The 12,697-nt window shown below is 42.0% G+C and overlaps 1 protein-coding gene across 2 annotated transcripts in view; it reads right to left on the reverse strand.

The window, feature by feature from the left end:
* Positions 1-12,697, reverse strand: part of EXT2 (exostosin glycosyltransferase 2) — a 176,710-nt gene that overhangs the window by 16,625 nt on the left and 147,388 nt on the right. For both annotated transcript variants that reach the window (XM_075754705.1, XM_075754704.1), the window contains one exon: positions 1,651-1,817. In XM_075754705.1, the coding sequence (XP_075610820.1) occupies positions 1,651-1,817 (167 nt within the window). The remainder of the gene's footprint in view (positions 1-1,650; positions 1,818-12,697) is intronic.

A 12,697-nucleotide genomic window follows, 5' to 3' on the forward strand; every position in this document is an offset into this window, starting at 1 on the left:
CTCCAAGCCTGCTTTGCCAGTAGCAGAGATTCATTTGGAACTACTTAGTCACTTAGGATTTTACAAAACTTATTTTTATTTACTTCGAGACATCTTGATGAAAATGAAAATCAAACTGCAAATGGAGCCAGGATTTACACAGCATGCACGTTATAGTTTCTGCTATCTTTCACCCCATCAGTTCACCCTCAAAACCAGTAGTTACAGCACCAACACAGGAAAAAAGTAAGTCAACTTGCACAACTTCCCACACTTGGTTGCTCTGCTTTTGCAGTGCAGTGCAGTGCAATGCTTGAAACATTCACTGTAGACAACAGAGTATAGAGAAGGCATAAGTGGCTAAAAAACCCCTTCCTTCAGTTGTCTTCTCTTCATTCCATCTTCCACACTTCATGTACTAACCCGTTACTCTTAACCTGGCAAGAGAAGTATTTCCTTTCTAGAGACACACGATAGATTAAACCTCTGTCTCCACCACTTAACATCTTTGTTATTACATCAGCATACCTACATTACCACAAGTCATTTACTGAGTCCAAAAGCTCATTACTTGCTAACAGTCTCTTTCACTTGAGAGGGAGAAAGAGCCATATTTTACCACATATGTATTAACATTAAAGAAATACTTCCAACATCTCTTAAAAAAATATCTTCTTAACAACTACACTTACGATTGTTAAAAAATGAGACAACTATCACATTTAGTTTGCTTTCTACCCTTTAGAAAAGTGATTTTCATTATTTCACTCCATTTAGGTAATAATTTCATGTTCTAGCTCTCATATATGAAGCCCGGTGTTGTTTTGCTCTTGATATTGCAGGTACAGGTGTGACTAAATAATTAAAACCTTTCTTAAAATATATTGTATTTTCTAGTGTTCCTGATCTATTTACAAATATAGCATGTTTGTCTTACATACACACATATAACAGTAATGTCAGATTTTGGACTGTGTCGTATACTCAAATACAAATGGAAGGCAAAAATTAACTCATTCAAACCAAAGTTTTGGAAGGAAGACAACAGTGTTGCTTTAGGTAAGGGCATTTTTTAACAGCAACTAAAATGCCTGTGAAGACTTTCACCTCTTTGTACTGCTACGAGTAACTGATTTGGACAAACTCTCTCTTTTGTTGATGCCCTTATTACAAAAGCAGCTGTTGAAGCTTTGCCATTTCAAGCATATGACACGCGTCCCCTCCTTGACATGCTTCAGTTCCTCTTTTCATTGCACTCCACCTTACTTTGGCATGTCCTCAAGAGGCCTCCTCTGTTCTCAACACTTAATCTCTGAAACTTGTCTTGTCCATCAAGACACATTAACTTGGACAGCACTTCTGATTTTTCTGAAAACTGTTCAGAAGAATGCAGTTCACAGTCTCCAGACTGCTTCCATTACACCAATTACACAACATTTTCTGGAGTCTCTTGGCATCACTGTGCCAGTTACCGAAAATTTTCTGTTAGCTGACAGTTTTTTCCATAAAGTAATGACTATTTGTAAAAATATTTCAGTCAGCATTGAACTGTTACGGTAAAGAGATGCAACAATCTGAATCGGCAGTCTGTGTAGTGATTCCTCCACTTTACATACACACGCGATGTTGAAGTGGAAAGTCTAAGAGACAGGAAAAATCCAATTCTCTTACCTCATAGCCAAACTGGAGTTCATCTGAGGTTAGCATAATGATATCATCATCAATAGCCAATACTGCTTCTGTTTCAATCTCATCATAGGGGAAGAAGCGGTTACTAAGTTTGTTTTCGGCAGTCCTAACAACTTTCAGGGGAACACGAATCTTTGGCCAGAGGGAATCTAGAGAGAAAAATTAAAAGAAATGGAATTCAATATTATACTTTGTTTCTTAGCTTCTCTTTACTCTTTTTTTTCTTCACATCTTAAACAAAAGCATCCTAATGGCCAATTTACACCTGACTTTCAGTTAGGCATACATGTAAGCATACGAAAGCAAGAAATAGAAGCTCAGCTACATTTCCCTCTTTTGCTCTCTACAGAGAGCTTCACAGACAGCTATATGGGGGATAGTTGGCCCAAACCAGCAGTCTGCAACAATCATGTAAGGAGAGTCAGTGATACTATGTATTGGTTTAGGACACACAGCAAGAAAAGATATTTTACTCAACTGGAACTATTTAAAAGAATTTGAAGCAGCAGTATACAATCACTGACTGCAAGTCTAGGGTCACAAAGAATTTGAAAAAGAATGCTAATTCTACCCAGTGCTGAGACAAATAAATTTTATTATTTCAATTAAAAATCTAGATACACCTAAAATGTTAATCTCTACTGACAGTTAAGGAGTAGATTCTGTATATGAGTAATTTATTTCAAAGTCCTAAGTGACAGTGATAAATTAAGCTAGATAAATGCAAAAGGATTCTACTTGTGCCCTACAGAATCCTTACAAGTAGAATAGAGCACTGGAGTACATAATCACAAAAATTCACACGTTAAATGATGCTTTAACTAGTAACAAAAAAAACTGTAGTTACAAAACTGGATCCAATTCACTCTACAATGAGATTAGATTTCCATTTTGTGCTATGTATTTAAAATGCAGCACCGTAAGTGTCACATTCACAGTTTCAGCACGGCTTCTGTATCTATTCAAAAATTTTCAAAATCCTTTTCTATTGCTACAAATGTATAACTGCAGGCATAGGTATAGAGCACCAAGCTAAAAGATACACAACTAAGGACCCAATATTAAACATTAATTCTAAATGCACATATTTAACCATATACATTTTCTAGCACAAAGCTTAACAGTAGTCATTATTACTGTACAATGTATCTCGAAAGCACCAATTCATCAAAAAGTAGTTTAATTAATAGCTAAACAAATAGCTATACAAGTACAAATATGATTTGTTGGTTTCCTCCAGCTTTCACGACAAACATATATTTTAATGAAAATTTGAGAGGAAAGAGAGCGTTGTAAGATAAGTCTAAGTACCTTGTCACCAGTAGATAGATGAACACTTGAGTTTCTTGCACTGGTGAAATGGAGGGGATGGCAATGGTATATGATACGAAAAATAAGCAAAAATATTTTAAATCAACTACAAAGTGACTGCTCAGAGAATTTATAAGTTGTTCTCTGTGTCAAACGAAAATGTGTGTAAGGATACGCCTTGAGGGAGGTGATCCTTCCCTTCTACTCAGCACTGGTGAGGCCACACCTGGAGTACTGTGTCTAGTTCTGGGCTCCTCAGTACAAGAGAGACATGGACAGCAAAGAGCCACAAAGATGATGAAGAGACTGGAACATCCTTCCTATGAGGAAAGGCTGAGAGAGCTGGGTCTGTTTAGGCTCTTTTCACTGGTGCCCAGCGACAGAACCAGACGCAATGGGGGCAAACTGAAATGCAAGAGGTTCCCTCTGAACAGGAGGAAACTTTTTCACTGTGAGGGTGACTGAGCACTGGCACAGGTTGCCCAGGGAGGCAGTGGAGTCTCCATCCTTGGAGATATTCAAAAGCCGTATGGAGATGGTCTTGTGCAACCTGCTCCAGTGCTCCTGCTTGAGCAGGGGCTTGGACAGGATGATCTCCAGAGATCCCTCCTAAGCTCAGCCACTCTGTGATATGAACTGCCACTGGCCCTGAAGCCACTGAAATTTTCATCAGTGATCTGAAACACATATAAATTGCCAGTGCAATTTGCAAGTGACACAAAGCCTGGAGACATGAAAAACAGTGAGGACAGTAAGGTCATACAGAGCACTCTGGGCTGCTTACTAAACTAGGTGCATCTGAACAAAAACCAGACTGATGCAACTCAACACACTGTTAAACAGTAGGACCAAGGCAACTTTTTCCCTAAAAGCAGCTGCTGACAAGGATTAAGGGGTCAGAATGGACCTTAGTTCTCAGCATGCTGCTGGGGCAAAATGGAATTGCGTTATGTAGATGGGCAAGTAGTGAGAAATGGGGCAGGGGGAGTGGAGGACAATTTTCCCTGTATGCAGACACAGTCAGCTAGATGCTAAAATACTGTTTGATTCTCGTGTTTGTATTTTTCAAAGCATGTTAAAACACTGGAAATGGTGTAGGAAAGAACCACTTATTTGAAGGCAGGGGAAAATGCCTTATGGTGGAACTTGGAGATCGATCTGTTTAGCTTATTAAAGGAAAGAATGAAAAGTGGATTTGATTAACATGTACACAGGAAGAAAAATGCCACATATCTTGAACCAACTAGAGAAAGACATAACAAAAAATAATGACTGGAATCTGAAGCCAGGCAAATTCAAAGTATAAATACGGCAGACATTTTTAATAGTAACAGTGGTTAACCTCTGGAGGAAGTTAACAAGGACATCACCTGATTCTGTGCATCTTGCCTTTGAACAAGACTGGGTATTATTATAGAATATGCGCTCAAGTTAGAGAGAAGTCACTAGATTGAAAAGAAGGGTGAGGTGGTGACTCATGACTTACAGGTCAACCCACATGATCTTACCGTCCCTCCTGCCTCAAACTGCATGAGCCTATAAACACGTACAAGTAAAACTTGCTCCCAGGAATGAGTGTCCACATCCTCGTTGCCACTGGGCCTCTCAGATTTAACAGCTCACACAATGTTCTTAAACAAAACACAGAGCTGCACACTGCTTAAAGACACCAGAGTCCAAATACTCTTCACTGGGAAAACAAAGTAGTCTCTCCAGACCACACCAAGAGTCTTCAAAAGTCAGTTTTTCTTGGAGCTGTATTTTAGAAAGAAGGCTTGGCACGCATGGGTGGCCAAAAGAAAGGAGAAGAAATACAGGGCGATATTTACTAGCAAAATTTGTATTCAGTTTCCTACCCTGAGGTTTTTCCTGTGAGATTGAAAAAGCGACTGTAAAATCTACCTTTATCTGGGTGGTCTTGCAGACCACGGCCTGTAGTTGACATGTATGCAGCTTCTTGTCCAGTTTTACCAACGACTTTTCCTTCTAGTAGAAGGCAAGAGGCATCACCCCAAACACCGCTGCATGCTTCAGTAGCTTGTAATATTGATTAGTAGTCAGTTGAAAGGATTTAACCATCCTACCAATGGGCTCCAATAGAAGTCACAGTCACCCAGCAGCTGGGAAAACACAGCAAGTGGCTTGGGGCCACAACAAAGAGCCATCGATTCCACTTACAGTGCAATGAGCTCATTCTCAGCATTGCAAGGTCTTTGAAATCCCCTGCTTGAATCATAATCTGAAACAATGATTCCAGTAGGACACCACTGAAATTCAAAAATTTTCATCTTACTAGTCATCCTAGCCTCAGGAGGAGGTAACACTGTGTGCTGGTTTTGGCTGAGATAGAGTTAATTCTCTTCATAGTAGCTAGTACAGGGCTGTGTTTTGGATTTGTGCTGACAACAGCGTTGATAACACAGGGATGTTTTTGTCACTGCTGAGCAGCACTTACACAGAGCCAAGGCCTTTTCTGCTTCTCACACCACCCCACCAGCGAGTAGGCTGGGGGTGCACAAGAAGTTGGGAGGGGACACAGCCGGGACAGCTGACCCCAACTGACCAAAGGGACATTCCATACCACATGACATCATGCTCAGCATATAAAGCTGGGGAAAGAAGGAGGAAGTGGGGGGGGTATACGTTCGAAGTGATGGCGTTTGTCTTCCCAAGTCACCTTTACAAGTGATAGAGCCCTGCTTTCCTGGAGATGGCTGAACACCTGCCTGCCCAGGGGAAGTGGTGAATGAATTCCTGGCTTTGCTTTGCTTGCACGTGCAGCTCTTGCTTTACCTATAACTGCCTTTATTGCAACCCACAAGTTTTCTCACTTTTACGCTTCTGATTCTCTCCCCCATCCCACCACAGGGGAGTGAGTGGGCAGCTGCGTGGTGCTTCATTGCCAGCTGGGGCTAAACCATGACACACTGAACAACTGGAAGTCTTTATTGTGAATTAGTACTCTTAAGTCAACTCACTGCTTTCTTACTGGTTTGCCATACAACATGTGAACATCCGTGTTTATAAGACAGTTACGTGTACCTCACAAAGACACATCATGGCCTCATAAAGACTGTAGACTGTTTAATGTTTGCAGGCTACTTAAAGACCTTAGGCTAACTGCCTATAATTATCCAAATTTAATCCCACTATTGGTATCAAATAATTTTAAGCAGCTTGCTAGATCCCCAAGAGACTCCACTGTCACAAATGTTTCAGTAGCAATCAGAATTGCCATATGCATGTAAGCATCAGTAAATTTGTATTTATAAGTATCAACAAAATTTACTTTTTATACATGTTAAGTACTCTTTTATTCAGGCTTTTCTTCCTTTCACATCCACTACACACACACACACAAAAAAACCCCGACAATCAAATTGCAATGAAGCTGTTGTTGCAGTGCAGGAATACACTGAAATAACAATTGAAACAGAAAACTCACTAGGATTGAAAAATAATAATTCAGAAAAGCAAGCAAGCATGGACATTTTAAACTTCTAGCTCTTGGGAAAATCAACTGTTTCATAGCTTAATAACAGACATGCCACTTACATAAAAATATGGTAACAGAAGAAAAAGTAATGAAAAGCGTATGAAAAATTGAAGTGTAATCTAATTTCAATCAGCATGCATCTCAGTAAAATGGATGCATCTCCTGTTAAATCCACATGATTTACTAAGTTCTTGGAAAGTCTCTCAAAATGACCAATTCTCAAAAAGAGGTAGGTTACTGTAAAATATCTGTGCTTTGAGAAACATAATACAAAGTTTCTGAGAGGTACTCAACAACGACCTTGCCTCAGTCTTCACTGGCAAATGCTTGAGCCACACTGCCCAGGTCACAGGAGGCAAAGGCAAGGACTGGAGAATGCAGAACCGCCCACTGTAGGAGAAGATCAGGATCAGCACCATCTAAGGAACCTGAAGGTGCACAAGTCCATGGGACCTGATGAGATGCATCCACGGGTCTTGAGGGAACTGGCCGATGAAGTGGCCAGGCCACTCGCCATCATATCTGAGAAGTCCTGGCAGTCCGGCGAAGTTCCCACTGACTGAAGAGGGGAAACATAACCCCCATTTTTAAAAAGGGAAAAAAGGAAGACCCAGGGAACTACAGGCCGGTCAGTCGCACTTCCATGCCTGGCGAGATAATGTAGGAGACCCTCCTGGAGACTATGCTCAGGCACATGGAAGATAAGGAGGTGATTGGTGACAGCCAACATGGCTTCACTAAGGGCAAATCATGCCTGACAAATTTGGTGGCCTTCTATGATGGGGTTACAGCATTGGTGGACAAGGGAAGGGCAACTGACATCATCTACCTGGACTTGTGCAAGGCATTTGACACTGTCCCGCACGACATCCTTGTCTCTAAATTGGAGAGACATTGGATGGACCACTCAGTGGATAAGGAATTGGCTGGATGGTCGCACTCAAGAGAGTTGTGGTCAATGGCTCAATGTCCAAGTGGAGAATGGTGATGAGTGGCGTTCCTCAGGGGTCAGTATTGGGACCGGCACTGTTCAACATCTTTGTTGGCGACATGGACAGTGGGATCGAGTGCACCCTCAGCAAGCTTGCTGACGACACCAAACTGTGTGGTGTGGTCGACACGCTGGAGGGAAGAGATACCATCCAGAGGGACCTTGACAGGCTGGAGAGGTGGGTCCACGTGAACCGCATGAAGTTCAACAAGGCCAAGTGCAAGGTCCTGCACGTGGGTCGGCGCAATCCCAAGCACAACTACAGGCAGGGCGAGGAATGGATTGAAAGTAGCCCTGAGGACAAGGACTTGGGGGTATTGATTGATGAGAAGCTCAACACGAGCCGCCAGTGTGCACTTGCAGCCCAGAAAGCCAACCGTGTCCTGGGCTGCATCAAAAGAAGCGTGACCAGCAGGTCGAGGGAGGTGACCCTCCCGCTCTACTCTGCTCTCATGAGCCCCCAGCCAGAGTACTGCATCAAGTTCTGGGGACCCCAGTACAAGCAGCTGTTGGAGAGAGTCCAGAGGAGGGCCACGAAGCTGATCAGAGGGCTGGAGCACCTCTCCTAGGAAGACAGGCTGAGAGAGTTGGGGTTGTTCAGCCTGGAGAAAAGAAGGCTCTGGGGAGATCTAATTGCGGCTTACCAGTACCTGAAGGGGCCTACAGGAAAGATGGTGAGGGACTGTTTATCAGGGAGTGTAGTGACAGGACTACGGGTAACGGGTTTAAGCTGAAGGAGGGTCGATTTAGATTAGATGTTAGAAAGAAATTCTTTACTGTTAGAGTGGTGAGGCACTGCAACAAGTTGCCCAGAGGGGTTGTGGAGGCCCCATCCTGGAAGTGTTCAAGGCCAGGCTGGAGGAGGCTTTGGGCAACGTGTTCTAGTGGAGGGTGTCCCTGCCCGCAGCAGGGGGGGTGGAACTAGATGACCTTTGAGGTCCCTTCCAACCCAAACCATTCTATGATTCTATGAATTTGGACTTAAATCAATGAATGGAAAATACTACCATTTTGGAGAAACTCTGAAACCCTACCTCTGACATTAGGGTACCAGTTACTCTGCAGCATGCAAAATGAAAGAAAGCATAAGAATACTTGCTGCCTAGAGCCTGATCTGATGATGAAGGTTGCTGTGCCTGCAGAGATGGAAGTGCATGGGAGACACATGGGTAGCCACTTTGGCAGCCTGAGCAAAAATGACCATCAGAAAGGACAGCAGGCTCCACTCAGAGATCCAGGTATTCAAAATTAGCCCTGCTGCAGGAACTCCAAAATAAATATATAGACAATAAAAGACAAGACAACAGCTACTTCAGAAGTCAAAGTTTTAGAATCCATCAGGAAGGTTAAAACTGTCTATACTTATTTTAAAAGACCACAGAAGAAGAGCATTTGTACTTTTCTTTTTTACACATGGGAGGAATGTGGCTTAAAGAGAAATTAGAGACAAGGTCTGTCACTTCTGTAATATCATACTCTGAATTTTCAGATACTGCTTGGAAAGTTGTGAGAAACCTCATCACTAGCCAAACATATATGGGAGAAATTCTCAACTTAGTAGATTTTATTATAGCCAAAGTAAAAGCACATGCTTTATTCTTACAGTAAGAGGGCACTGCATCATTTAACAGAGTATGACAAAGATAAAAGAAGCCCAAGACAAGAAGGTAGATGAAGTCTTAGAGGACAGCATGAGAATTTTTAAGCATACAAAAGTTAAAGTGCATGTTTGGACTAGGAAATATTCTTGCTACTTTTAAAACCGGTGAGGACTTTCTATGATACAGCAGAAGACAGTGGTAAAATATGAAAATAAAGCTCTCCGGAGTGTCTAAAAGTCTATGTATATATGGAGTCTGAAGAGAGTGACAGGCACCTCCTATTGCACATCACACTGAAATAATTCTGAGAGAAGCGTGTTTGAGTAACACTTACACTTGCTCTTTGGCAACAAGACTCAGGGCATTCTTGGCACTTTGTGCTATTTAGGACTACTGATGCACTGACTGCAGGAGCTGCCCACAGAAAACAGCATGTGGTCTTCTGAACACAAAATCAGCAGTTTCCCAACTTTTCCAAATGCAGCTTCCACTTCTAATGGACTTACAATCCCTAACCACCACATACACGGCTGTACTTCTGGCCAGCCCACAATCCCACCATTACATCCTGCAAGCCCATATCTCACAGCAAATTTTTCAAGCATGATTTCAACATAATTTCCACAGACTGCAGGATCAAAAAAGTGTCATAATTACATTCCCATTTAAAACACTCATATATAGAACAGCAGCAAAACCTGCCATCCTCTAAATATGCATTTCTCATCTACAACTCCCAGTGAATTACATGAAAGACATAATGAAGAGAAGGGAGGACAATCACGAGAGAGAGGTAACTTTATTTTAACCTAAAGGAATATGCTCTCACAGCAAAAAACTCTCACTTTCCACACCTCCTTAGGCTTGCCATCAGATGTTTGTAACAAAAACATAAGTAACATAAGCTTGCAAAATGCTTATATACAAAAATTAATTCTTAGCCCTGTTTCTCAGTTCTAAATGAACTGTTACATCATACATAAAAGAGGGATCATTAAAGAGTAATATTTCTATGAAGTGTATTATCTCTTTTCAAAGAGAAATGGCACCATCATGTTGTTAAATGGCATCACTCTCTGCATCCTTGCTTCTGATAACTGGCAAGTTAATAGCATCTGAAGGGGTCCTTTAGCAGCAGATGCATTATTATGTATCTAGTCAGCAGACATAAGTGTATTTATATAGGAAATTACTTGTTCTATATGGAAATAATCCATTTCCAGTTTCAACTTTCAACCTATGGAAAGTGAGAATCAATACAGCTGCTGTACAAAACTAACCAATATTCTTGGGACGCCCATTCTAAGTAGTATCAAGTTCAAAAATAGCAGGTGATACTTGAATGCAGATGGTTTGTTGCATTTGCAATTGGAAGCAGCAGGTAAGGATAACAAGGAGGAGCTGGAAATAAAATGTATGCTCAGTAGCAAGAACTGAATGCTTGCCAGTATTAAAAGCAATATGACAAATTAAAATTTAAAAAAGATCCACTTATTGGCTAAAATAATGGCATTTTGATGACTCATTCAAAACTGCTCAGTAACAAAGTAACAACAGCTAGGAGCATGTCATGACTGCTGATAACCTGGCACCAGAGTATTAATTCATATTAAGATCAGGCTTCCAACAACTGTTACGGAGCCCACTTGGAACTGTAAGAAGAAAAAACCTTTCCAGAAGTTGTGCAAGGTACACTAAGATCATTGAAAAGATGGCAGAAAGCATCTCTAAACATGCTCCTCTGTACGTAACAGAGGAGTTGCACAGAATCCCATACAACATGCTCAACTCTCATACCTGATCTTTTATAAAAATTTTTATTTGATGCTCATTCTAATTGGTCTATAGTAGTCTGTATGAATTCAACTAATTGAAGATGGATAATGGAAACGTAACAGGTACTTTTTCAGTCTCAAAGACTGAATGGCAGAACTCAGCTGGAATCTTAAGTTTTGAAAAACTGTCAGAAAATAACATCAAGCATGTCACATCTATTTATTACCAGAATTCCTTCAATAATGGCTGATTGAAAAAGTCTGTCCAGGCTTTTCAACTGCTTCAACTTATAACTATCTGTTCAAAACAGGTCCTTTCTACTTACATTACAATTTTTATATTGGTCTACTATAATGCATGGAATTCCTCATATATAACAAAATAGAATATTAGTTTCTAGGACATAATTTAGAGCCCAGTTTTGTAAGCTGGGTTTTTTAAGCTGAAGTTCTAAACTTCCTTGGGAAATAACATTCAAAAATGTTCATAAGATGATTCATGGAAGACTAAATCAATTAGTTCTCTAGCTAATCAAGGAATATGGCATTAAGTCCATCGTCAAGAAGCCAAATTAATTCAAAACCTAAAGAGAAGTTAAAAAAAAAAACATTCCTAGCAGTGCTTACCATTAAAGACACAGTATACAAAAAACCTGCCACTGAAGATTTCTGAATTATTTTTTTGAAGTTAACACTTTCTTAAGATACAGTAATCCAAAGGATTCCTTATCCCCAGTGTTTTATATCAATGTTGTCCATTCATAGTATCAAATTGAAATACAAAGATGATGATTACAGCAACACCCATTTACTCTTATAGTCTGTATCTTATTCCAAGTTTATCAGCAACTTTGCTCCAGGAACCACTACCAATACAACTACACAGCAAGTACACATTCTATTTCTATCTGTGTTGGGTTTGCGTGGCAAGGTTTTGGTAGCGGGCGGGGCTACAGGGGTGGCTTCTGTGAGAAGCTGCTAGAAGCTTCCCCTGTGTCTGATAGAGCCAATGCCAGCCGGCTACAAGATGGACGCGCCGCTGGCCAAGGCCAAGCCAATCAGCGCCTCTGTGATAACATAGTTAAGAAGGGAAAAAACAGTTAGGGAGAGCTTTTGCAGCCAGAGAGGGGAGTGAGAAGATGTAAGAAACTCTGCAGACACCAAGGTCAGTGCAGAAGGAGGGGCAGGAGGTGCTCCAGGCGCCGGAGCAAGATCCCCCTGCAGCCCGTGGTGAAGACCATGGTGAAGCAGGCTGTCCCCCTGCAGCCCATGGAGGAAGGATGAGGGGGTGTAGAGATTCCACCTGCAGCCCGTGGAGGACCCCATGATGGAGCAAGTGGAGGCACCCGAAGGAGGCTGTGACCCCGTGGGAAGCCCACGCTGGAGCAAGCTCCTGGCAGGACCTGTGGATCCGTGGAGAGAGGAGCCCACGCCAGAGCACGTTTGCTGGCAGGACTTGTGACCCCGTGGGGGACCCATGCTGGAGCAGTTTGCTCCTGAAGGTCTGCACCCCGTGGGAGAGACCCACGCTGGAGCAGTTCATGAAGGACTGTCTCCCGTGAGAGGGACTCCATGCTGGAGCAGGGGACCGATGAGAGGAGTCCTCCCCCTGAGGATGAAGAAGCGGCAGAAACACCGTGTGATGAACTGACCGTAACCCCCATTCCCCGTCCCCCTGTGCCGCTGAAGGGGGATGAGACTGAAGCCAGGAGTGAAGTTGAGCCCGGGAAGATGGGAGGGGTGGGGGGAGGTGTTTTAAGATTTGGTTTTATTTCTCATTCCTCTACTCTGTTTTGCTTGGTAATAAATTAGATGAATTTCCTCTCTAAATTCGGTCTGTTTTGCTCGTGATGAT

This window comes from Balearica regulorum, chromosome 5 (assembly GCF_011004875.1).
Source record: "Balearica regulorum gibbericeps isolate bBalReg1 chromosome 5, bBalReg1.pri, whole genome shotgun sequence".
Taxonomy (NCBI): Eukaryota; Metazoa; Chordata; class Aves; order Gruiformes; family Gruidae; genus Balearica; species Balearica regulorum.